The sequence below is a fragment of the Pantherophis guttatus genome, chromosome 13 (assembly GCF_059756535.1).
Source record: "Pantherophis guttatus breed Tessera chromosome 13, ASM5975653v1, whole genome shotgun sequence".
Taxonomy (NCBI): Eukaryota; Metazoa; Chordata; class Lepidosauria; order Squamata; family Colubridae; genus Pantherophis; species Pantherophis guttatus.
Window position 1 is genome coordinate 16,954,653 of NC_142075.1, and position 24,291 is coordinate 16,978,943.

Genomic DNA, 24,291 nt, shown 5'->3' on the forward strand with positions numbered 1-24,291 from the left:
TTCATCAGATACAGGGGCCGTATTATCATATGTGGTGGACATGTGTAGAAGCAAAAAAAATATTGGGCAAAAATTCGTATGTGGTTGGAGAAGATGACGCAGAAACTTATCGATTTAAAACCTGAACTATTTCTGTTGGGGATTTTACCAGAAATTTATAGTAAAGACGATGTATATTTGATTATTCGTGTAATAACTGCGGCTAGAATTGTATTTGCACAAAATTGGAAAAGTGAAGAGATTCCTACGGATGAAAATGTGATTAAGAAAATATTAGAATGTGCAGAAATGAATAGATTAACACTTGCAATTAAAGGAAAGGAAAAATCTGATTGTTACAATATATGGGAGTTTTTCTATCAGTGGTTAGAGAATAAATATAAAAGTAATGTATTATAAAGGCAAATAAGTTAAGAAATGTTATAATAGTAGGTAGTAATATAAGAGATACAAAATAAGAATATGGTGGTAAATTTTAATTATGACACAAAAATATGTATTCAGATGACACACTGTTTAATGAAAGATGAAATATTTGTATTAAAAGAAAATAAAAAAATTATATCTATCTTGAGTTTTTTTTCCAACCCTACTCCTTCCATTTGGTACCAAGGGAGTATCTTTTGAACATCTGCTGGCATAGGAGAGGAAAAACCTGGGTTGGTTTTACAGGGGTTATTGTTGTTATTCAAAGTTGTTCAAATGTCTTCAGAAATGGAATAGCATACAAGTAGTAAATCAATTCTGGAAAATTTCTTTTTCATTTTACTGATACCCGTGTTGCTAAACATAGTAACAATGCCTTGTTCTGGAGTCACAACTCAAAATTGTGGTTGCTCCAACATTTGTAGCTGACAAGCATCAAGGGTGATCCAGTTTCAAGATCCTTCCTGTGAGCGATCCTTTCAACAGCAACCCCAGTTGGGGTGTTCAAATGACTTCTTTCATTTTGGGGCATTTTAGTTAGGGCTATTATTCACGTAAGTCCGTGATGGTGAACCTATGGCACGCGTGCCATAGGTGACACCCAGAGTCCTCCCTGTGGGCATGCGAGCCGCTGGGTGTCTGCCGTGCCTGCATGGGGGGTGGGGCACATGCACAGGGGGCACAAGCATTGCATTTTGGGGATGCGCGAGTGCGCTTTGGGCACTCAGTACTGAAAAGGTCAGCCATCACTGACGTAAGTGATGGGGTTGGAATGGCAAAATGTGCAACCCCTAAACTATTGTTAGAATCAACAAAATCTTCTGTTGGAAGTCCATAGGTTTAAATGGACTAAAGTCAGAGGTGGGTTTCAGCAGGTTCTGACCAGTTCTGGAGAACCGATAGCAGAAATTTTGAGTAGTTCGGAGAACCAGTAGTAAAAATTCTGACTGGCCCCGCCCCCATCTATTCTCTGCCTTCCGAGTCCCAGCTGATCGGGAGGAAATGGGGATTTTGCAGTATCCTTCCCCCCGGAGTGGTGTGGGAATGGAGATTTTATAGTATCCTTCCCCTGCCATGCCCACCAAGCCATGCCACGCCCAAGCCACACCCACAGAACTGGTAATAAAAAATTTTGAAACCCAACACTGACTAAAGTTGTAAAAAACTGGACCATGAACCTTTTCAAACGTCTCACATTTTTTAAGTCTCCATGCTAAATTCAGCGACTGGACTTTTCTAGTTTAAAATAATGCTGATGTTATAAAATAGCAAATTACGACGCCTTATTGAAAGAATCATTTTGCCCTTCAACGACTAGTGTGGAAACCTCAAATGTAGACTTTTGAAACTCTTCTAATAGTGACACTGACGCAACTGTATTCCAGCCCGTGTATTTCTTCTCTACGTGTTTCTAATTCTTAAAAACCCAAGCAGCTACCTTTCATAACAATTCTGTGCTACGAAAGAAAACACCCGGGTGATAACGTTTTACAAAAGAAGTGAATCAATCCCGCATCTGTGGAAAAGATATTTAATTGTAAATAGAAAAGGTAGGCCAAAGACAGTTTTAAGGGCAATTCTTCTGTATAGGTAATCTAGATGATTTATAAAGTTATACGTTTCATAAAAGCACTGAAAGATAAAACACAGCAAAAGCACAAATCAAAATACAAGGTATACGTGGAAATAAAGGAGCTGCACAGTAGTCTCAACAAAGGGTAAAGCGTTTGTAGCACTTGGTAATCTTTAAGGCAGTATGGTCTGTGAATTATCCGAAAGCCAACCAATGTTTACATGTTCTTGGCTCTCTACAGGTCAACGTTTGCAGCAGGCAAGATCGACCCAACTACATCAACTGTGACTGACAAGGAAATAAATTTTTATAAAGATTCCCTTATGTTTGCCTGAGTGCAAGTAGAAAGCTCACACAAGTCAAGGTTAGGGGGAAGGAGATCCATCCATCTCTTTTCTCCTTGTATTCAAATCCCATCTACAATTATATCTACTTTTCATTCCTTTTCATCTGCAGAGCAGGACTTAGCTGTGAAACCTTTAGTAGGTCCCATAATGTAAATCCAGTAGGGAACTAAGTGCTTACTTACCTATTTTTTGAGGATGTATTAAAGTTTAAGGTCTAAAACATCCTTATTTCTTTTAACAGTGTAATGTGTAATGGTACTTAGGGTCCATGTGTAATGGTACTTAGGGTTGGTATATTATCTACAATATCTTGCGGACCTAAATCACTCCTTCACAATTTAATATAGTTCAATCATGGCAGACTTCGAACTCTACGTCAATCTACATCAATAACGGCTGATCGTACTTGGTTAGCAAAATGTGGGCGCTGAATACCAATAAACCTGGACGGCGTGGGAGGAGAGAGAGAAAAGACAGGTATAAAAACTGAGAAATGTAAAACACCATTCGCCAGAAATGCTAAGAATTGTCTTCCCCCCGAAGACCACGCAAATTAAAACATAATTGGAGCTGTCCAAAATAACAGAAGGCAACAACCGAACCGCCCACACAAAGCTGCCCCTAGAGGTCAGTCATGATTTAGGGCAACCTTAAAATTTTGTTGTGCAGATAAAGACGGTGAAAATTACATGCGCCTGCGTGCGTTAGTTGCACTGTTAGATTGAGACGATGGGCACGAGTGTGAACAAGGAGCATTTCCTCTGTAAGCTTTGTTGGAAGAAGGGAGAGCAAAAGTGGTGGCAGAGCAGGAACACAAGAGAAGGTGGATTTCACTTTAGGTGGCTCCTAGATAAAACGCATGCAAGGATTTCAGGCTTTTCTGTTACCCCTGTTCATTTTGCAGTGGGAACGTTGTGAACAGAAATGACCCCAGTGCCGGACTTTCTTACGTGTTAGGCTATCGGTATACAACAGCCACAATCATGAAAAAGGAGGAGTGTGAGGAGTCACTGGTTGCCCAATTTCCTCTCTCCAATCTCATGACCTTCAACGCTTGAGGGATGTCCCGTTGGAGAAGTGGTGGTGAGATGCCATTTTCAGACCTCTGTCTTCAAATTAACTCCTTCCACTCCTTTTTTTTTTTTTTTGACAATTTCTAGCAGGTGATAAAACCTTGGTGGGGCAGGTGTTGTGAACTGTTTTAGGAGATCTGGTTATCAGTACCTGCTGTCCGTTGGCAAGTCAGATTAGATGTGAGAGATGGACACACTTGTGTGCCATTTACCAGATTTCTTGAAGGACAGCCTGAACTCCAATTCCAGATATCAGCCTATTATACTTACGGCATTTGCATTTGGGGGGTTGGGGCGGAGAGATGGGGACAGAGGGGTGCTGTGATGTGAATGTTTACTTCCTGTCCAGCAGGTGGCAGCATAGTAGGGAAGAGGTTAAGCTTAAGAGTTTGGGGGGGCGGGGCGGGGGAGAAGGACTTGAAATTTGTTCTCCATCTGCAGAATTATCCCAGCCCAGCTTAGCTGGACACCCCTGAAAATATGATTGGCTGCGCTAAGGGTAATATTTTCATATAGTTAATATATTACATAAATACTGGTTTTTGTTTTCCTTTTCTTCTCCCAGGTTACATCCCTCTAAGAAATGGGGCTCCCGATATAAAAGAAAAACAATCGACCCACAATTATTCACCGGCTTCTTCATCTACCCCCTACCCCCATGACCTAGAGCACGGCTGGGCAACTATAGCAACTTTATGACCCGTGGACTTCAACTCCCAGAATTCCTGAGCCAGGCTCAGGAATTCTGGGAGTCAAAGTCCATGGGTCGTAAAGTTGCCACAGTTGCCCGCTCCCGGCCTAGAGGTTAAATATTTTTTTTAATCATAATTTTCCATCCTCTTTCCTGAAAAATACTTATGGAAGATGTATATAGAAATCATAAAAAAAACATGCAGCATATGTACAAACTGAAAACTTTTAAAAATATCAGCTTCATATACATGTCAATCTACTTGAATATATCAGGAATTAAATATAAAAAATTACACTTTTTTCTTCCCTAAAAAAAGGGGGGCATTGTTCGGAGGCCTTGGCCAACTCCTTAAAGCTGTACAAAGGATAACAATAATCAGGAAATGAATTTTTAGTCAGAGGTCGAATTCATAGCTTTCAAGCTCGGTTCTGTCACATAATTCATTTAACACAGCACAGTTTCAATCAACAGTTATCCTCCTTAAAACTGTTCTGTATCTCAGAAGATTCATAGTAAAAGAAAAGAAAAGAAAAGAAGTCACAAAAACATTGGCATTGCAGGTTTCTGGATCCCTTCCGAAAAGATTAAACAACTAATTTTGGAACTGTAAAAAAAAAAACTATTTACAGTATTTCTTTTTTTTCTTTTTAAATATTTTGCACAAAAATGTCTAAATTCTGAGGTTGGTTTTTTTTTTTTTTTATGATACAAGAAAATCACCAGAGCTCATGGCTTAAGTCCAGTAGCATCTTCTTTGACAAAAAAATCTCAGTTCTGCACCTACAATTTGTGTTATGCAGAGTCAGATTGTACTGCGGTTTTCTTATCCTGTATATAATAGAATGCTCACTTCATCCATTCAAACAGCTTCTTTGCTAGTCTGGAGGCGGGTCATCGCCTCCAACTTCTGCCTACAAGCTTCTGCTTCCTGTTCTTTCTTCAAAAGCTGCTGGCGATACTTCTGGGCTTCCCGGTTCGCCTCGTCCAGCTGTTTTTGTAATGTTTCTCTTTCCTGTGAAAGTCAAACAAAAACAAGCATCGTGTTAATGTGGTGTCCCCTCAAAGGGAGTGGAACGTCTTTATCATTTTTCATTTCAAAAAGAAATAAGGTGCAAGGATTTTGGAACGGAGCAAATTAGAGGCTCTTTGAGTTGTGGCTTAGAAACAAAGACTTTAAAAAATGCTCTGTACAAAATTGTACTATATTGAACTATATAGTACAATTAATGCATATAGTACAAAATTGTACTGTATTGAAACTGGGATACCGCTTCGTTGAAACACATGAGTTTGAGCTGTTCTAAAGCAGTTATATTCTGGGAAGGAATAATCACGTATATTATTTTGACGTTGAGATGTAGATTCCATTTGGACCATTACAAAGAAATATGCAGTTTTTAAAGAACTGGAGAGCGAGGTAAATGTTAAACTTCGAGCCTAATATGGAAGAAATGAATCACGTATACACATTCTGCTCCTTGGAATAAGATATATCAGTAAAACGTCAGAGAGAAGAGAGATTACTCATAGAATATATCACTGCTGTGAGACCATACATTGTTATTTTCAAAGGATATTACTGGGAACTTGATCTTTTAAAAAAAAAATTCAAAAACCATCTAATGTTTTTATTTGATGAAGTGGAACAACTTTGTAGTTAAAAAAAAGAAAAACAAATTGAGTTCAAAGCAAGTTATTGGGGCTTGCTTTTCAGAGGGGGCACTTCTGAACCATTTTAAATAAAATGATGTAAAAAGCAGCATACCTGCTTTATTAAAATAATTATCTCAGCAATCACTTTGTTCTGACCTTTTACACAGCAAAAGCTTTTTTTAAAAAAAAAAAACCGTGCTTTCACTAAGCAATGAATGTCAATCTTTCCAATGAAATCACTAAGTAGTACTAAAAGAATTGTCCATGTCTTTACTGCAATGAAATAGGGAGGCAAATACTCAATCTCTTTCTCTTCCCCTTCTCTCTACTTTCTCTTAATGCACAATACTAACCATTTCAATTTCAATTTCAAATCTTTATTGTCAGTGCACAACATATGTACAATGAGGTTGGTTGGACTCCCTCAGCGCACCCCCCCCCCCCATACAATACAACTCACAGTGAAGAGGAGCTCACAGAGGAGCCTGGATAGCTCAACAGACTAAAAGCCTGTTATTAACATTCAGCTGTCTGCAATTATTGCATGTTCGAATCTCCCCAGGCTCAAGGTTGACTCAGCCTTCCATCCTTTCTAAGGTAGGTAAATTGAGGACCCAGATTGTGGGGGCAATAAGCTGACTTTGTATAAAATATACAAAAGTATGAAGGCTATTGCTTAACGCATTATAAGCCGCTCTGAGTCTCCGGAGAAGGGCGGCATATAAATCTAATTAAAAAAAAAAAAAAGACAGAAAATCCCTAACCCAATAAATTATATTAACAAAACACCCAATCCTATTGCACCAGTGTGAACATGTTACACATTGAGCCGGCCCTGCAAGTCCATAATACTATGTAGTTATAATGTTATTTCGCATTCAGGAGTCTGACAGCCCACGGATAAAAACTGTTCTTCAGCTTGTTTGTGTGGTTGGCTATGCTTCTATATCTCCTTCCTGATGGTAGGAGAGTAAAGAAGTGGTGACCAGGGTGAGAGTCATTCCTGAGAGTCGTAAACATGTTCCAAGCCTAACTGAGTTTAACAAGATTTCCATCTACCTAAGTACCATGTCATCATTCTTAACAAGGGGTTTTTTTCCCCAGCCCCCTTATTTCAAATTCTTTCATACATATTTTCAAATTATCCCAGCCGAATTGCACTAATACAATGTAAAAGAAGAGCAGGCAGAGCCTGGAGTTAGAGTCAAGAGAGGAATTAGCCTGGAGTTTTTAGGCTCTCACAAAAAGTCTAAGTCCAACCTGTCTTGAATTCCATTAACAATGATCTAGCGCCAATTTAGTGCCGACCACTAGTTGACTGGATTCTTGTGTATAGGCAAGAGCAATAAATCAGTTTAACTGGAATTTAATGTACAGTCCTAAATTCTCAGAAGAATTGAAGTGTTTGATCTAAAATCATTTTTAAGAGGCGAAATGTTAAGTGAATCACTGCAGTTGTTAAATTGGTGACACTAAGGTTGCAAAAGGGGATCACATGACCCTGAGACACTGCAACCGTCATAAATGTGAGTCAGTTGCCAAGCTCCTGAATTCACGTGGCCATGGGAATGCTGCAACGGTCGTAATTGTGAAAAACGGTCATAAGTCACTTTTTTCAGTGCCGTTGTAACTTGGAAAGGTCACTAAACAAGAGGGCTACCTGTATCTTAAAAAGAAATGTAAGATGCAGTAATAAATTCCCTACTTTCTTCAAGTACAAAAAAAAAAAAATCACAATTATAAAGCAAGACAAAAAGAAACATTCGGTTTAGAAAATCAGAATAAAACATCTCAGCTAACAGATTCCTTACTTCTATTTCTGCCGATTCCACCCGATTTTCAATGATCTCAATACATGGTCTCTTCATTGGAGGCTCTTCACTGATTACTGTTTCCTCTGCAATGTCTGTGGCTGGTACTGTAAGTACTGGAATTGAAATAAGTTTGGATCAAAAACTACATTAGTTAACAATGGTTGCATTTGGATGCTGGGATAGCAGGGAATAGGTAATTACAGATAGTTTATTGAATATATGAGTTGGAAGAGAACTTGGTGTAGGGTTTCCTGCCTAAGCAGAGGGTTGGACTAGAAGACCTCCAAGGTCCCTTCCAACTCTGTTATTCTGGGTTTTTCCCCCTGTTTTTTGTCATCTAGCCATCTGACACTCTTGCTAAAGACAACTCCCAGCATTCTTTATCGTTTTAAGTGTTGTGTTAACAGCACACCTGCATTGTAATAAGCCGGTTCATTAAAGCAGCCACATCTTTTCTTCAGGCTCCAGGTGGGTGATTTGGGGCCAGTCACTCTCTCTCTCTCAGAAGGAGGAAGGAGCATTAGATATATTCACCACCTTGAGTTATTTTTAAAAAAATAATAATAATAAAGGTAGAACAAAACCATTAAAAGACTTGGCTGCTTTAATGAACAACAGAGAGGGGATATGATTGAGAAAACCCTGAACCAACTCTTCAGAATAATGTTTAAACTGTGCATAGCCCTTATAGCTAGTTTTGTTATGTTATGATTCAGAAATGGGCAGAAATTAGATTGTAAAATGTGGAGCCCTTCCCCCCCCCCCCCCAATTCTGGAAACTGTGTCTACGACGTATGCAGCTTTGCTGGCTGAAAAAGTCTGGGAGTTGACATCCACAAGTCTTAAAGTTGCCAAAGTTGGGAGACCCCTGCTCCACAGTGCTTTACATTCCACCCAAACCTATTCTTCATTATCTCTTTTCTCCAAAGGGCTTTCATGAACATTAAGTTTAACTTAACCAACAAAATAGGACGAGGAAGGAGCATTAGATATGTTTGCCATCTTGAATTGTCTATAAATATAACAAAGGCAGGATATTATATAATTAAATTTCAATATATGCTTTTCATTTTAAAAAAAAAAGGGGGGGTCTTAAAAGTTCTATTCCTGGTTTCTACGTACCTTGCTGCCCATCTGGCATGGTCACTATAATGGGTTGACCCATTCCGCTGGTGGGAATGGAATGGAGATTTCCAAGCTGTATCCCGTCTGTTACTATGGTGATAACCTGCTGACCTCCAGAACTAACTACTTGTTGAATTGCGCCATCCACAGATTCAGCGGTCACCACTTCTTCTGTAGCCACAACTTTCAAACAAACAAATAAATGAAACGTATATAAGCAAGCAGTAGGACCTCATGAAAATGTGGCAGTATGGACTGCTCTTCTTCTCTATTCCAATGGAGTCAGTATTGGTATCTTTTATGAGATACTCCATTCTGTTCCATTTTTCCCCCATCAGCACATAGAAAGCCACTCCACCTTCTATACCAGGGGTCCTCAAACTACGGCCTGCGGGCCGCATGTGGCCCACTGAAGCTATTAATCCGGCCCACTCGGGACCATGAGGCTGCCCCGCCCACATCACCCCACCTACCCACTGGGCCCCACCCACCTTCTGGAGGCCAAGGAGGCCAAAAACGGCCCCATTTTGGGGCAGCAGAGTGGTTCTGGAGGCCAAGGAGCTCCCCAGCCTCCAGAGAGAGGGGGGAAGAGAGTGGGGCACACACACACATACAAACAAACAGAAGTCCCTCACACATGCTCCAAGGCAGCCACATCTTCATTAACCTGCTTTCCACCCCCAGGAGCATAACAAATTAAAGTTTAATTTGTGTGTGTTGTTTAACAGACTGCTAAATTGGCCACGCCCACGCAGTTACATGACCACCTAGCCACGCCCACCCAGCCGGTCCAGGCAGCCAAGTCTTGAGGGACCGTGAATTGGCCCCCTGTTTAAAAAGTTTGAGGACCCCTGTTCTATACAACTGAGAATGCTCATCCCCACTAGGTTTTGGGAAGAATCTCTTCCCCACCTTTTCTCTCCTAAATTATTTCATACTTCTGCAAATGTTGTGAGTTTACTGCTTTGTAGAAGTAGCCTGAGCAATTGTGCCATCCTTATTTCAATCTTATATCTAAGTGTTTCCTTTTTGATTACTTATGCAACATTCCTCACCCCAAATATTGGAAATGAGGTACCTAGAAGTTCCAGAAATTAAATTCCTTTAACCCAACAACTTCTTTTCAAGTAAAATACAAGTTGCATAAATCCATAAAGAGTTTTAACAGAAAAACAAATGACGTGATTTGACTTTCAGATACCAAGTTAACACTCATTATTAATTTTTCTCTAGGCTCTGGGAATTTCTGTTCTAATTTGTTGAGTTCATTTTTGCTGCTTCTCTTGTTTTAACACAAGGAGCCTAAAATATAAAGTATATCACTACCAGTATCAGTTTCAAGAGCTACATCTACATGCATGCAATATTATATTAAGAGCAAGCCTTTGAAGTTTATTAACAATCAGATGGACAATAAAAAAAAAGCTTTCTTTCAAAAGCTATGGCATATGATTTATGACAGAAATGTCAGACGTCACATAAGATTTGGGCACTTTCATCTTTGCCATGATTGCTTCCTTATTTACAGTGATGTTATTGCTCAATCGCGACCTGCAATTCTTGCTTGCAATCATTGCCATTATTGAAAGAATAACGGTAAAACTCGGGATTTTACGAAAAACAAAAGTTATACCATAACAGAGAGACATATAAATGTGCTTGCTATGGCTGGCTCACAGAACTTCTCAGATCGTCTTTACTTTATGTTAACATGGCCAACAGAGCCAATTAGTCCCTTCCACCAAAATCTGGAAAGTAAATGATCATAAAGACGTATTCCCAGTTGCATCATGATTTACTCGAGGGAATGATGGGTTTACAGGATTGTTCATTAGCTCTGTCTGCCTTCTCCCTTCTTCAACAGTCACCTGGCAGCAGTTTCTGCCATCAGGGTGCAAAAAAAGGGACATGCAGGAAACACAACAGGCTGTGTTGAAGAATCAGTTCTTTAACCTCGCTGGAGTATTTCCATTCTAGCCAATCATTCGGTATTATGGGTTTGTTTTCCTCATCTTTCTAAGCCTGTGGGCAGAGACTGTCCTGTATTTATTGACCTTATGTCAGCCAACTCAGGAGCAGGCGATACAAAAGCTTTCAATAAATTAAGGTCAGGAATATTTTCAGGAGGAGAAGCCCTCCACGTGGCACTGTGATCTTTACACAGATGAAACAATCCTCCATAAACGCCACAAATCAACATGTCACAAAAATTGGCGGGCAAAACATGATTCAGGTTTTCTCCTTTTTAACCCAAGGCAGGGGTCTGCAACCTTAAACACTCAAAGAGCCATTTAGACCCGTTTCCCACAGAAAAAAAAAAACACCGGGAGCCACAAAACCTGGGTGGGCATGGCCAACTCCACATCACTCGCTCCCACCCAGTCACATGACCCACCCCCCCATAGCCACGCCTACCCAGCCGGTCATTAGGGCAAAGAACCGGCTGTTAAAAAACACCGAGAACCACAAAATCCTTTCCTTTCCTCCTCTCTCTCTTTCTCCCCCTCTTTCTGTATCTATGTCTCTCTCTCTCTCCTCCCACCTCTCTCTCTCTGTGTATCTCTGTCTCTCTCTCCCCTTCTCCCTCTCTCCACCCCCCCTCTGTATCTCTCGCATTTCCAAGGCCAGGCGAGGAGTGATCGGAAGGGGAGGGCGAAGGGCGGGGCCAGCCAGTGATGGGACAGGGAGCCGCATCAGAAGGCCCAAAGAGCCGCATGTGGCTCCAGAGCCGCAGGTTGCCGACACCCGACCCAAGAGGTCAATCTCAAATGATAGATCTACTTTTCAAAACAAAACAAAAACAATTTGGTACTAAATATTTACTGCCAATGCTTTGCCCCTCTCTCAAAGCTTCCAGAGAAAAAGAGTACAGTCAATTGATATATTTCTTTACAGCAAATAGGGACCCAAGCCAAGGCAGTTGGCTTTCTTGCTCTGCGTAGAAGTCTGATCTCCCTTCTAGAGATTAGACTGCAGAAGGCGGCAACGCTGGCTGAGGAAGCAAATTCAGAAGGCACAAAAAGGCGTATTTGTTTTAAAATGAATTTGACTCATAATCCACTAATGTTTTTTCACAGAAATAAAAAAAATGTCTTTTCTTCCATTTAATTTTATTCTCTTTGTTCTTGGGTTAAAGAAATTTGATTGCTGTTTTTATTGTTAAGTATGCCACAAGAGGAAAAAACAAAACAAACCAAGCTTAAAGAACAAATTTGCCATGAAATATGATATTGCATCAATGCTGAAAACTAGGCTGTAAACCAAACCTGTTTTTTTTAAAAAAAAACTATGGATCCTTATTTTTGGAACAATGTTATTTTTCCTCACCTGGCGTTTCTGAGGAGTTGGACAGTGGAGCTGAGGCTTCTGCTAAGGCAGCCAGAGTTGCCAGAACTGAAGTTGAGGAATTGCCAAACTGGACAGCAGACATTCCGCTCTCATCTACAAACACACAATCCATAAAATCACATCAGAAAGTCACATAAAATCTACTCGCCCATTACATTTGAAATTATTCCCCCCCCCCCCAGAATGATATAAGACTTGAACTCTCGATCAAACAGACCCCAATCAGCTCAGTAGCAAGCACAGATTTATCCCTCTTCCGGAGGCAAAAGTAGTCCAAAGTGAAATAAACGGAGTGGCGCCAGCAGAATTCCACACAAACAAATAGGGAAAATGCTTTGACATTTAGAACATTTAGAATAACAGAGTTGGAAGGGACCTTGGAGGTCGTCTAGTCCAACCCCCTGCCCAAGCAGGAAACCCTACACCACTTCAGACAAATGGTTATCCAACACCTTCTTTAAAACTTCCAGTGTTGGAGCATTCACAACTTCTGTTCCACTGATTAATTGTTCTAACCATCAGGAAATTTCTCCTTAGTTCTAGCTTGCTTCTCTCCTTGATTAGTTTCCACCCATTGCTTCTTGTCCTGCCCTCAGGTGCTTTGGAGAATAGCTTGACTCCCTCTTCTTTGTGGCAGCCCCTGAGATATTGGAACACTGCTATCATGTCTCCCCTAGTCCTTCTTTTTATTAAACTAGACATATCCAGTTCCTGCAACCGTTCTTCATATGTTTTAGCCTGCAGTCCCCTAATCATCTTTGTTGCTCTTGTCTGAACTCTTTCTAGAGTCTCCACATCTTTTTTACATCGTGGCGACCAAAACTGGATGCAGTATTCGAAGTGTGGCCTTACCAAGGCCTTATAAAGTGGTATTAACACTAATTTGGAAATGACACGAATAAAGAAAGAAAGCACAACCTTATTCCCAATTTAATAGAGTGAGCCAGCAATTTGCAATCCTCAGTGACAGTGAATATCTACCGTATGTGAGACCAGCTGTAGAGAATACTCCACCTGTTAGATTCACAACACCACCAGGTCCAATGATGAACTGTGGTGTTGCCGCATGAATTGTCACCGTATCGGGGCTTTCTGGATTTGTGTTGATTTGGTTCTGCATGGCGATCTATGACCAAAAAAACAACAGCTTTGTTTTTACACTTATTGGGGGGTTAGGGAAGGGGAATGAATTTTAAGATGAATATAGTATATAACAAATGTTCATAAATTATACATTAAATCTCAGACAGAATAGCAGTCAACAGCTTAATGTAACCTATAGTTCATGCACACTGTGTTGTTACTCACTGATATATATTCAACATGGAAAAATATCTGGCAGAAAAGTATTCAGAATAAATGCATCAGTTTCAAGATGTAGTGAGAGGGGGAATATAGGGTGACGATAAAAAAACAATGATTGAAGGCCAGGGTATCGATCCTATATAAAACAACAGCCTAGAGCATGGGTTCCCAACCTGTCAGGTTTGCAATTGGGCCATGGCAAAAGCCAGCAAGCATGCACCACACATTTTCGCTTGCGTGAGCAATGGGTGAGCACATGCGCGCATGCTCCATTTGCATGAATGGCAGACCTGCATGCAGGCCACTCGCGCAAATGGAGCTGCGAGCACTGGCCGGCCGCTTGCACGAACCATCACGTCCCCACCCCACCCCCACCCTGCCAGTCCACAAAGCCAGAAACATTGGGGAACTGTAGCCTAGAGATTAAGCTACAAGATTCTGGAAAAGCCTAACAAATAGTGAGTTTTGAGTTACCTGTAGAATTTCTGCCAGGTCTTCATATCCATTGTCTATGGCAATGTCTAGCGCAGTCTTGCAAAATTTACTTTGGGTATGGACATCTGCTCCATACTTTATTAAGAGTTCCACTACTTCCTGATGATTGTGCTCCGTAGCCCAATGCAGAGCAGTCATTTTCAGCATGTCCTTTGCATTTACATCTGCACCATGCTACAAAACATAGTCAATTAAATTTCTTTCAAAACGGAAAGAAGAAGTCAAAGTTAATTTTAGGGTCAGCATTACTTTGAATATATATTTTAAAAACTGTGTCCTTCCTTTTAAACTTTGTTTATGCTGTCCGTTTTCCTCCTACGAGTTAATATACTGCAGATAATTAATGTAATTAATTAATTCATTATTGCCTCGAACTGTTGGGTGGACACATTTTCAAAACGGTTAATCTTAGAAAGTAAGGAACAGAAGATAAAATCTGGTGTGTGATGACTTGTGTGTCTCTCTCAGCATGGCTTGTCATTTTTTCCCTTCAAAAATAAATCTCTTCATCTAAAAATAATGTTGATAAGAATCATGTGCTTTTATTAGTCTGATAACATAAAGGAAAGTCTGTAATTTTCAGTGCAAGTAATTTTTAAAAAGGATTTTGGACTGCTGCTGTAGAATTTTCAGACAGCAAAATAGAAGCAAAGCCTTGAAACAGGAATATTGGTGGGCTGTTTCACGAAAAATTATTTTGCTTAGAAAGGGCAACTGTAAAACCATACATTAGGGAAATTAAGCTGTCCTTTCTTAGATAATATTCTTCATCCTTGGCTTTTTTTCCTGTTATGGAAAAATTATTTGAACATATGCCAAATTTTAATGAACATATCATTGATCATGGCTTTTAATGTAAAGGTTTTAATATGCCATATAGGATTTAAATCATATTGTTCCTATGGTCTGATTTTAGACGGCCTAACTACAAATGGCAACCACTTTGCACATACTCAAAACAGTGCTATTGATTCTCCTACATCCTTGATTTCTAGAGAAGCTCTTGAGGAGGTCCAGAAAGTTTCAATGTGCATTTTTTTTTAAAAAAATCTTCCCATGTGCCTCTTTGATGCCCGGAAATGTTCTGAGAAACTCCTTTAGATACTGCAGGGAAAAAAAGCGTCTTCAGTCTATTAGCAATTACAGTGGTACTCAACTTCTTTGAAACTCATCAAATTTGATATTCAACACATTTTGACACAAAAATGATGTCCCGGTACTCAACGCCCAAACTAGGACCTGTCAGTGCCGTCTGACTTCGGACTCACTACATTGTTCCTTATGGGAAAATTCTGTTTGGTACTTATAGTACCTCCCACAACCAATTTACAATGAGTACCGGGTTACCACTGTATGTCCTGTTTCAACTCTGGTACAGGTAATAAATGGAGAGCTTTTTTTCTTTTTACCTTAAGCAAAACTTCTACAATGCTTGCATGGCCTTCTGAAGCTGCCATGTGAAGTGGCGTCCGATCCACTTTGGTCCTCGCATCTCGACTTACTCCTGCTCGTAGTAACACTTCCGTAGTTGAATAATGGCCATACTGTGCTGCTAGATGAAGTGGAGACGTTCCCAGCTGCAGCGGGAAATGTGAAATAGGATATTGGCACATAATTATCCTCTTATTTAACAACACTAAAAATACCACATTCATTTTTGGGTACCATTATTTTTTTTTAAAAAAAAAAATGGAAATTCTGGCATATTGGGCTGTTTTAAATCTTTATTATTTTCCTAACTTTTTGCTTTGAAGTCACTAATCTTTGTTCTACATAATCCTATAATCCTTTCCTATAATCTTTCCTTTCATCCTAAATTAGAAAGGAACTGCTAACTCTTCTTTACAATAGTGTTTTGCCCATTCTCACAAATATCCAGTTCTAAAGGAAAGTTGTGTTTTCTTTTAATTAAACACTGTATTGCAGTCATCAGGCAAGTAATACAATCATCATGATTTGAGGGCTAAAATCTCAGTGATGGTGGTGATCTTACATTCTAGCCCAGCAATTTTTTCAGGCTCATCAAAACCAGAAGGCAACATTTTGAAAAATCGTGATGAGCTGCTGCATCCTACATATTGTCTTTTTTGGGGGTTTTTTTCCCTATTGGATTTGATTTCCCAAAATAGGAAATAGAAGCAGAAAAAGTACTTATTGAGTAGTTATGAGTAGTTATCCCCACCCCCAAAAGGCTGGACTCTGGACCCTAACCCTAACTTTAACTCTGAAATCCCAGTTCTAAGCCAAGGTTTGAAATTTGGGAAGAATATGTCAGAAGTTCCCACTTAATACTAAGCTTCTTCTTAGTAAAAACTAAATAATGAGGGCAATTGGATAATATGTTCCAGTAACTTTGTTCATGAACAGTAAATCTGCCTTCTTATCACAGTCCGTGACCAATATTTCCACACATGACCAATCTAAGAAAAAAACTATCAACTGAAAAGTGGAATGGCATCAATATTTCAACAATGAATAAACTTATTGGGCACCAGCTTAATCTGGATGAACAATTAATGAAAGCAAGCAGCATTTATTTGACTCAAGGTACTCTGGCTGCATTTTGTATCTCCATGATCATGTTATTCAAAAAGATGAAAATTCCCTTGAATCACACGTTCCTCCTAAGGACAAGATGCTTACGTCTGAGTAGTTTCCTTGATAGCAATATGAAAAACTCCAGCAAAATAAACACTGCAAACACAAACCACCAAACATGCAATTTTGTGTTTTTCTTTTAATGGTGTTTTTACCCAATCTGTAGTAAAAGGTGCTCCATTGGCCATCAAAATGCGAACTTCATCATCTTGGCCGGCTCGAGCAGCTTCTAAAAGCTTCTTTCCCAAATCTACCAAGGACATCTAAAAAAATATTTGAGAGTTAAAACAACTGTTGAATGTAGATAATTTATGAAAGAAGCAAATACTACTGTCCTTTCTACAGCAGCTAGAGCCGTGATGGTGAACCTGTGGCACGAAGTGGCACTCGGAGCCATGTCACCTGACACGCACAGCGGCGCCTGTTCCTCTTCTGGGTTTCTGGCGTGCATGCGCGTGCGATGATCAGCTGGCCTTCGTGCATGCGGCAGTGCTGGAAACAGGAAGAGCTGATCTTCCATTTTCCTCCGTAATCATGCGCGCCGGCTAGCTGATTGTCGTGCACGCATGCGTGCCAGAAACCCACACCACTTGCTGGCCGGCACGCATGCTCGTGCCAGAAACCGGAAGTTCCGTGTTGGGTGCGCACATGCGCCCTGGGAAGCTCCTATTCTGGGTTGCGGCCCAGATGAGTGCGCATGCGCACTCCCTTTTCGGCTCACCATCTCTGAGCTACAGTATATATAGGTACAGTAAATTAAAACTTCAAGTTCCAGTTCACTGGAACTTCTACATCGGGGTGACAAACTCAAGGCCCGCAGGCCAGATGCAGCCCACAGGGTGCTTAAATCTGGCCCATAGGACTGGCCTGGAAATAGCAAAGGACCGGCCCGCGGTGCCTCTGACAGCCAACCCCCGCTCCAGGCCCCTCCCACACCCCACTTTGGCCGGCAGGGTGCTGCAGGAGGCATCCGTCCCGTGTCCCCACCCCTCCCCCCCTCCCCACCCCCTGGCTGGCCCACGGAAGAGAACTACAATGCTGATCTGGCCCTCGAAGAAATCCAGTTTGACACCCGTTCTACATGAAACAGAACATGCCATAGCCAAAGCGTGCCAGCAATCTTGCCTGGGGAGGTCCTATAAAACAAGTAACTTGGTAACATTTTTTCTACTTTTGCTTGTTTTAAAACTTTTCATGCCGACTCCCTAATTTATATTGACCTAACAATTTACTGTGATGTCCAGCTCTTGCTAGGACACAGATAATTGGATAGTTTTGTGGTGCAACAACACAACACTAGTGAAGAGCAGCAGCTTCATCATAGTAACTACAGCGCCTTCACTATTGGAATGCTTTTGCAGTAAAGGAGTATGGTTGCTGACTGTTTTTGTTCATTGTTTTAGGCTTCTAGCCTGATAGTCAACCATTGCACCAAACTGGCTATTTAATTATTTAAATCTCTTGATTTTTAGAAATGTTATCTTTGTAACGTTTAAGATACATTTATGCATAGAACCCTTCATCATATGCAATTATAAAATAGATTGAATCAGTTTGAATCGAAACTGTGTATTTGTAGAGCTTTCTTTCTGTTCTTGTCACCTCTTTGACCAGCTTAGATTTGTAGCCAGGGCAAAATTTCTGCATGACCAATGGAATGTTGGGTTGCCATCTACTCAGCCAGGAATTGACTTTCTGAGAGCAAAATCACTTAAACTGAGTGTACCATGTGTGTACTTCCAGCAACAAGTGCCATTTAACAAAAACACATGGAGAAAATGAAAAATTAGCTTATTTGTTAGGATGCCAATGTAAACATATTTAAGACTAAGCCACACTAAACTTAGGCTTCAGCTACATAAGTGCTGTGTAAGCAATTAGTTAAATGCTTGCATTCCTAAATCTAAAATACTACAGTGAACACCGAAAAGTGCCACACTTCAATATCAAAACACTACTACTAAATTCTGCTAAACACCTACAGTTCACTGGCAATACTCAAATCTCATTTTTTTTCCTTTTCAGACAGATCCAAACTCTCAAAGCTTTTAGTGAGCTACAGTGAAGCTCTGAATGAAAATTTTAGTGGCCTAAGCGTTTAGAAATTCCAATTGTTTCTGCTCAGATTCAGAGCTCTAGAAAGCTCTTGAATACTGTGATTGTTGTTAGTACACATATCCCTCTACCTTCAGAGGCCTTCTGCTCAAGTTCAAATCCAGCAACCACTGTGTTTCATCTTGCAAATTCATGGCTAGATAATAGCATAGCTGGAAAGGAGCAACATGTAACAATGGGGAATATTGTTATTCCTTTGCATATCACCCTTGACAGCTTTCCAGGAATCCAAAATATTTTTATTTGCGTTGGTTTGTAATAAGTCAGGTACCAGTTGTAAAAACTTGGGAATACTGGCATGCTTATTTAAAGGTAAAGGTTCCCCTTGCACATATGTGCTAGTCGTTCCCGACTCTAGGGGGCGGTGCTCATCTCCGTTTCAAAGCCAAAGAGCCAGCACTGTCCGAAGACGTCTCCATGGTCATGTGGCTGGCATGACTAAACGCCAAAGGTGCACAGAACACTGTTACCTTCCCACCCAAAGGTGTCCCTATTTTTCTACTTGCATTTTTACGTGCTTTTGAACTGCTAGGTTGGCAGAAGCTGGGACAAGGAACGGGAGCTCACCCCATTACGCAGCACTAGGGATTCGAACCGCTGAACTGCTGACCTTTCGATCGACAAGCTCAGAATCTTAGCCACTAAGCCACTGCGTCCCTTATGCTTATTTACGTGAAGAAATTCCTAAATGTTTATTAGGGCCATTTGAATATTCATCTCTCTTCCTCCAAAGGAATGCCAAATTCCAAAGAGCAAGCAGAAAATAAAATATTTCATATGCTTCAAAATCCACTTTGGCCCTAGTCCCTCTTCCTAAAGTGATTAATAGCTAATTTTCTCGTTTATTAAAATTAGGTTTTCTTGAAGGATATAAAAAGTAAGGGGAGGGGGCATTTAGCGGAGTTACTTTGCCAAATTGTTACAGCAATGCAGTATTAACACCATAGCAACCGATTGTAAAGATTTTTTTCTCTCGTGATAGTTGGCTTGATCTAGAATGTATTTATATATCTTTTGTTTATTTATTGTTTTATTTTGTAGCCCTTTCTGGTGTCTGAGAGAATCTGGGAAGAATATGAACGGAAATGGGAACTTCAACCAATATTCGTCAATAGTTGGCGGTTATTGTAGTTTGGCAGCTGCTAAACAAGTATCATACCATATCTCATTATCTCTATACTGGAATTCATGAAACCATTCATTCTTGATACTGTACTTGGAACATGTCAGAAATCTGTATAGAACAGGTGCGCTATTTTTTTGTCTCAGCAGTGCATCTTAAATTTAATAACTTTTTAAAACGGCAGGTACTTAGCCAACAATGAACTACTTACTATCCAAATCTTAAAAATTTGCAAGTCTACTTTTCTACTCGGGGATCATAAAGGAAGATTTTTGGTTTTTTGTTAAATAAATTGGCTGCTTCTTCCAAACCAAGGCTCATAATCAGTGGTGGGATTCAAGTAATTTAACAACCAGTTGTCTGCCCTAATGATTTCTTCCCCCAACAACCAATTTGCCAAACTGCTCAGAAAGTTTAACAAACGGTTTTCCCGAAATGGTGCGAACTGGCTGAATCCCACCACTGCTCATAATCAAGCATTATTTGAAAGTATCTTCGTAAGTGGCTATAGACCTAACATTAATTCACTAGTGTTCATGAATTATGGCTTGCTCAGATCTGCATGGTTTTGAAAGAGTGAATGAAGTCAATATTGACTACGGATTTGTCAACGTAATTTTTAGACTTAATCGCTAAGCGATTTTTGTAATATTAGTTTCTCTGAAACATCAGCTGTTATATTCTTTTGAAACGCTGGAGAAAGTGGGGAGCAGTGCAATTTCAAGGCTCTCCTAGTGCAGGTATATATAAAATGGTGGTATAGCAAAGCTGGGTACATTACTGTATCTTCGATATTTGAATAGATATGCTAGGATTTCTTCTTCTTAAAACTACTTCAGAATTGCAATGACATTTTCCACCCCACCACTATATTGTTTTTAATATTTTATATAACACCCTCAGCGTTTTGCCTGGAGGCACTCAAATTAAAGTGCTAAAAGAGATAGTTAGAGATAGTTTTTTATGTGGAAGAACTATGGACCTCATTACATTTTAAAGGTCTATCTTGTTGGATCTTGGGAGTTCTAATAAAATGCAAAGTACTGTAGATTCTTTAAGTATACCCTCCACTGATGCCTGCATGTCCCCATGACACGCTGGGTATTCTGGCAGACTTCACAAACTGAGCCAATGACTTGAGAGATGAATTGGCTCAACTCCTGTTTCGAGGGGGAGGGGAACGCTGCAATTCTGCAGCATTTCCTCTGGAGCTGCAGACCAAGAAGTTTTGTTTTGGTTGGACTCATCCCTTCTCCTGTCTTCTATGGTTACCCTGCACCTTTTGAAATGAAGGGGTGCTTTGCTGTTTTTCCTGTTTTCTGGCTTGGATAAGGGGTGGTTTTGAATAACAGCCCATGAGCAAATGCAGGAAAAAAAGAACAAAAAGTAAAGAGCAGGGTACCAGCTAGATACCAGGGTATCAGGCAGGCAGGGAAGGGAAATCAACCAAACCAGTCAAGCATAACCCAGCGGCCTAACTCCCAAGTGGAAAGATGTGGGAGAATGACATTTTAGTAAATACACATACTAAATGGAATATATCATCACAAAATTAGTAACCTATGGAAAAAATTCTCATCAGAGTATTATTAATACTCTGATAATATTAATATTAATTACTAAGTAACTATTAAGTACTCAGCAATATTATTATATTTTCACAGTGATGTTAATCAATCCAGAGCTGTTTGCTTGTTTACTTGTTAATGTTTTAATAGAATTTAACTGCATTCATAGTGAGGAGCCAACTTCACTGAGTTCAATTGGGTATACTTCGAATAAATATGGGCTAAATGTCAGTGTTTTAACAGCCTCTTGAAAGTGAATACATGAGATCATCTTTGAGTCAATCATGAATTAGGGGGGAAAATCTGGAGAAATGTAATTTTATATATGCATCTTCTTAGAAATAATTCAAAAAGCCAATCTCTATACATCAAAATAAAAATGTCTCTTAAATTCAATTTGCTGAAAAACTAGTCTCAAATTTTTATCAGAAGAATAGCTTTATTAAAAAAAACCAATGAGGCTACAGGAAATATCTAAAAATTGCTGTTCAAGGAAGCCAAATTTGATACAATAATAATAAACTTAAATGAGAATTGCACAACCCTTAGTATCACATACAGTACAAGTTTCGGAACTCCAGAAATGACTGCCTCTATTCTGAATATATAAAAGAAATGGGATTGGCATTTTAAGTCAAAAGCACACCATAGAGGTGCATTTACCGTTAAGTATGGGTTCAAAAAATAAGATAGATCAGACTCTTCGATCCTTAAAATTACTTTCCGGGCCTCTGATCAGATCTAAATTAAATCTAAAGTTCAGTTAAGTAAAAAGGAAAATGTGCTTAGCTGAGCAACATGAGCCATATAAACCAAGAAGTCAGGGGTTCGATTCAACAGGCAACTAATAAATGCCCTTTCAGGAAGAAGAGAGAACAGATCTCTTCATGACAGAGGGAGAAGAGATCCTGGATAGGAAGCTCTGGGGCAGGGGTCCCCAAACATGGCAGCTTGAAGACTTGTGGACTTTAACTCCCAGAATTCTCCAGCTATGAGTTGAAGTCCACAAGTCTTCAAGCTGCCAAGTTTGAAGACCTCTGCTCTGGGGTGATAAGGACTGTATTTATAGAGCAGCCAAAACACGTGTCTGGTGGGAATCGGTTTCCTTGGGCTTCCTGGAACGGGGAGGATTTCGAAGACTGGTCCCAAAGAGGCCATAGATTCTTGCAGCTCACACTAACCAAGTTTGGAAGCAGCCAGCATTCCTTTCTCTCTCCCTCCCTCCCAAAGAAGGAAAGAGGCAAGCAGAGACCATCCAGACGTTGCTCAATCCCCCCCACCCCCACATCCAAAGGAGACCCAATTCCCAGCTTGTCCCTGGCAAAGGCAGCAGCAGCAGCCCCATCCCACCCAAACCCCCCATCCCCGCTTTTCCTCGTACCCTCCCCCCCACGGCTTAATCCTACCCACCCACCACCCACTTTTCCTCGTACCCTCCCCCCCAGAGCTTAATCCCACCCACCCCCAATTTTCCTCATACCCTCCCCCCCCACGGCTAAATCCCACCCACCCCCCACCCCCAATTTTCCTCGTACCCTCCCCCCCCACGGCTTAATCCCACCCACCCACCCCCCAATTTTAAAACCCAACTTTGGAAGTCCGGGAGACGATCCACAAACACACACACACACCCCACCTGAGGAAAAAAAAAGGGGTGGGGGTTGGGGAAAGGGGGCGCCCGGGAGCGCAGGGTTGGCGGGCTGTAGGAGGGAGGTCGGGAGAAAGAAAGAGACGGGCCCGACCCGCGTCGGAGGGAGGTCACGTGTGAACGCCTGTTTTGGGGGGAGGGGAGGGGAAGGAACCAGGAACCGGGGAGGGGGGGTCGTCGTCAGCCCCTCCCCCACTCCTCCTCCTCTTTCCAGGCACCCCTCCCCCACCCCCTCGGCTGCTTCCCGCCTGGAGCGCGGCCTGCCCCCCCTCCCCTCCCTTTCCCCCCCACACTCCGCCGGTCCTTCTCCAAGCGGCGGCCCGCGAGCGCCAGATCCCCGGAAGGCCTCTCCCGTCCCCGCTTTTTTCCCCCCCGACAGGAAATCCTGGCTGGGAAAGGAGCGGAGGGAGCCGCGGTAAGCGCCGGGTTCCGGGGGAAGTGGAATTATTTTTTACCAGCGAAAGAAGAGATCAACTTCCACATCCGGTAACAAGGGCCCCCTCTATACAAAAAAGGCGCAGACTGACCTGGAAAAGCTTGGCCGGCCCGGCCATCGGAGGTGAGGGGGGTGGGGGTTGTGGAGGAAAAGGAAGAGGAGAAGGAGGAGGAGGAGGAGGAAGGGGAAAAGGGGGCCTCCCCCTTACCGTGTCGCCCGCGCCCGGCCGCCGCCCGACCGAACGACGAGCAGGGCCGCCCGGAGCCCGCCGCCGCTTCTCATAGGGCGCCCAAAAAGCCCCGCGAAAAAGTCCCCCGCTCGCGCGCGGCGGAAGGACACGGGCGGCCGCGCTCGCGAGCGCTGAGGCGAGGAAGGAAGAAGGAGGAGGAGGAGAGGCCCGCAGGGGAAGAGCGGCAGCGGCAGGAGGAGGAGCAGCAGCAGCAGAGCCGAGCTGCCGAAGCGGCTTCTCTCGGGGTGCTGCTCCCCAAGGGCGCCGCTGCTCCCCTCATGGGGACGCGGGGCGATGATCGGGTAGCCCCCCCCCCACCCTCCCACAAAGAACGGGCGCTGACAAAAAAAAGGGTTATGTGTGAGGAAAGCGGGGGGGGGGGGAGAAGGAAGAAGGCTCGGCGGAGGGATACGGCTTACCGGAGAGTCGGACTGCGCAGGCGCGGAGCCATGGAGAAGGGGGAGAGCCGAGGCGAAAGAGGGAGACGCCATGTTCTGCCGACGCTTTTTTTTTTTTTTTCTCCTTTCCCCCTTCTCTTTCCCGCTCGAAAGGTGGAGGGGAACCGCCGGCGCGCCTGCGCGTTGCGGGGCGCGCGAGAGTCTGAAGTTGTTCTGTGAGGCAAAAGAAGTGTGACCTTGGTTGAGACCCCCCCGCCGCCGCCGCCGCCGCCCCCCCCCCCACCGTCCCCTTTGGGGTCCATTGGTGAGGGGCGGGTGTGTGT

The 24,291-nt window shown here is 41.9% G+C and overlaps 2 protein-coding genes across 11 annotated transcripts in view; one reads left to right on the forward strand and one right to left on the reverse strand.

Moving 5' to 3' along the window:
* Positions 1-1,943: 1,943 nt before the first annotated feature.
* Positions 1,944-24,095, reverse strand: GABPB1 (GA binding protein transcription factor subunit beta 1). 7 transcript variants are annotated; one of them, XM_087877740.1, is made up of 9 exons: positions 23,550-23,903; positions 16,607-16,714; positions 15,263-15,430; positions 13,833-14,027; positions 13,068-13,179; positions 12,033-12,146; positions 8,703-8,888; positions 7,578-7,693; positions 1,944-5,125 (listed from the first exon to the last, which is right to left on the reverse strand). In XM_087877740.1, exons 2-9 carry the CDS (start codon positions 16,712-16,714, stop codon positions 4,973-4,975), a joined length of 1,152 nt encoding a protein of 383 aa, XP_087733866.1. In that variant the 5' UTR covers positions 23,550-23,903; the 3' UTR covers positions 1,944-4,972. The 7 variants fall into 7 exon arrangements, with proteins under 7 accessions (XP_087733866.1, XP_034290554.2, XP_034290553.2 ...); XM_034434663.3 differs by lacking the exon at positions 23,550-23,903 and adding an exon at positions 23,990-24,095 and having other exon boundaries at positions 4,322-5,125; XM_034434662.3 differs by lacking the exon at positions 23,550-23,903 and adding an exon at positions 23,990-24,095 and having other exon boundaries at positions 4,322-5,125; positions 13,035-13,179.
* The window catches only part of USP8 (ubiquitin specific peptidase 8), a 30,472-nt gene continuing 29,280 nt past the window's right edge, over positions 23,100-24,291 (forward strand). The window contains exon 1 of one of the 4 annotated variants that reach the window (XM_087877738.1): positions 23,100-23,320. The gene's annotated coding sequence lies outside the window, so the exon portion shown is untranslated. Of the gene's footprint in view, positions 23,465-24,021; positions 24,273-24,291 lie in introns of those variants that run through there. The other 3 variants (XM_060693299.2, XM_060693300.2, XM_087877737.1) reach the window with 3 other exon arrangements.

What these genes read in the sequence shown, in the direction of transcription:
- GABPB1 (XM_034434662.3), bottom strand. Translation starts at nt 24,061, where the DNA reads ATGGCGTCTCCCTCTTTCGCCTCGGCTCTCCCCCTTCTCCATGGCTCC. An exon ending in CTGCGCAGTCCGACTCTCCG is followed by an intron (nt 16,715 to 23,989) that starts GTAAGCCGTATC and finishes ATATTTTTTTAG; the next exon opens with ATGTCCTTGGTAGATTTGGG. An exon ending in TACAGCTGGTCTCACATACG is followed by an intron (nt 12,147 to 13,034) that starts GTAGATATTCAC and finishes GTGTGTTTGTAG; the next exon opens with ATGAGAGCGGAATGTCTGCT.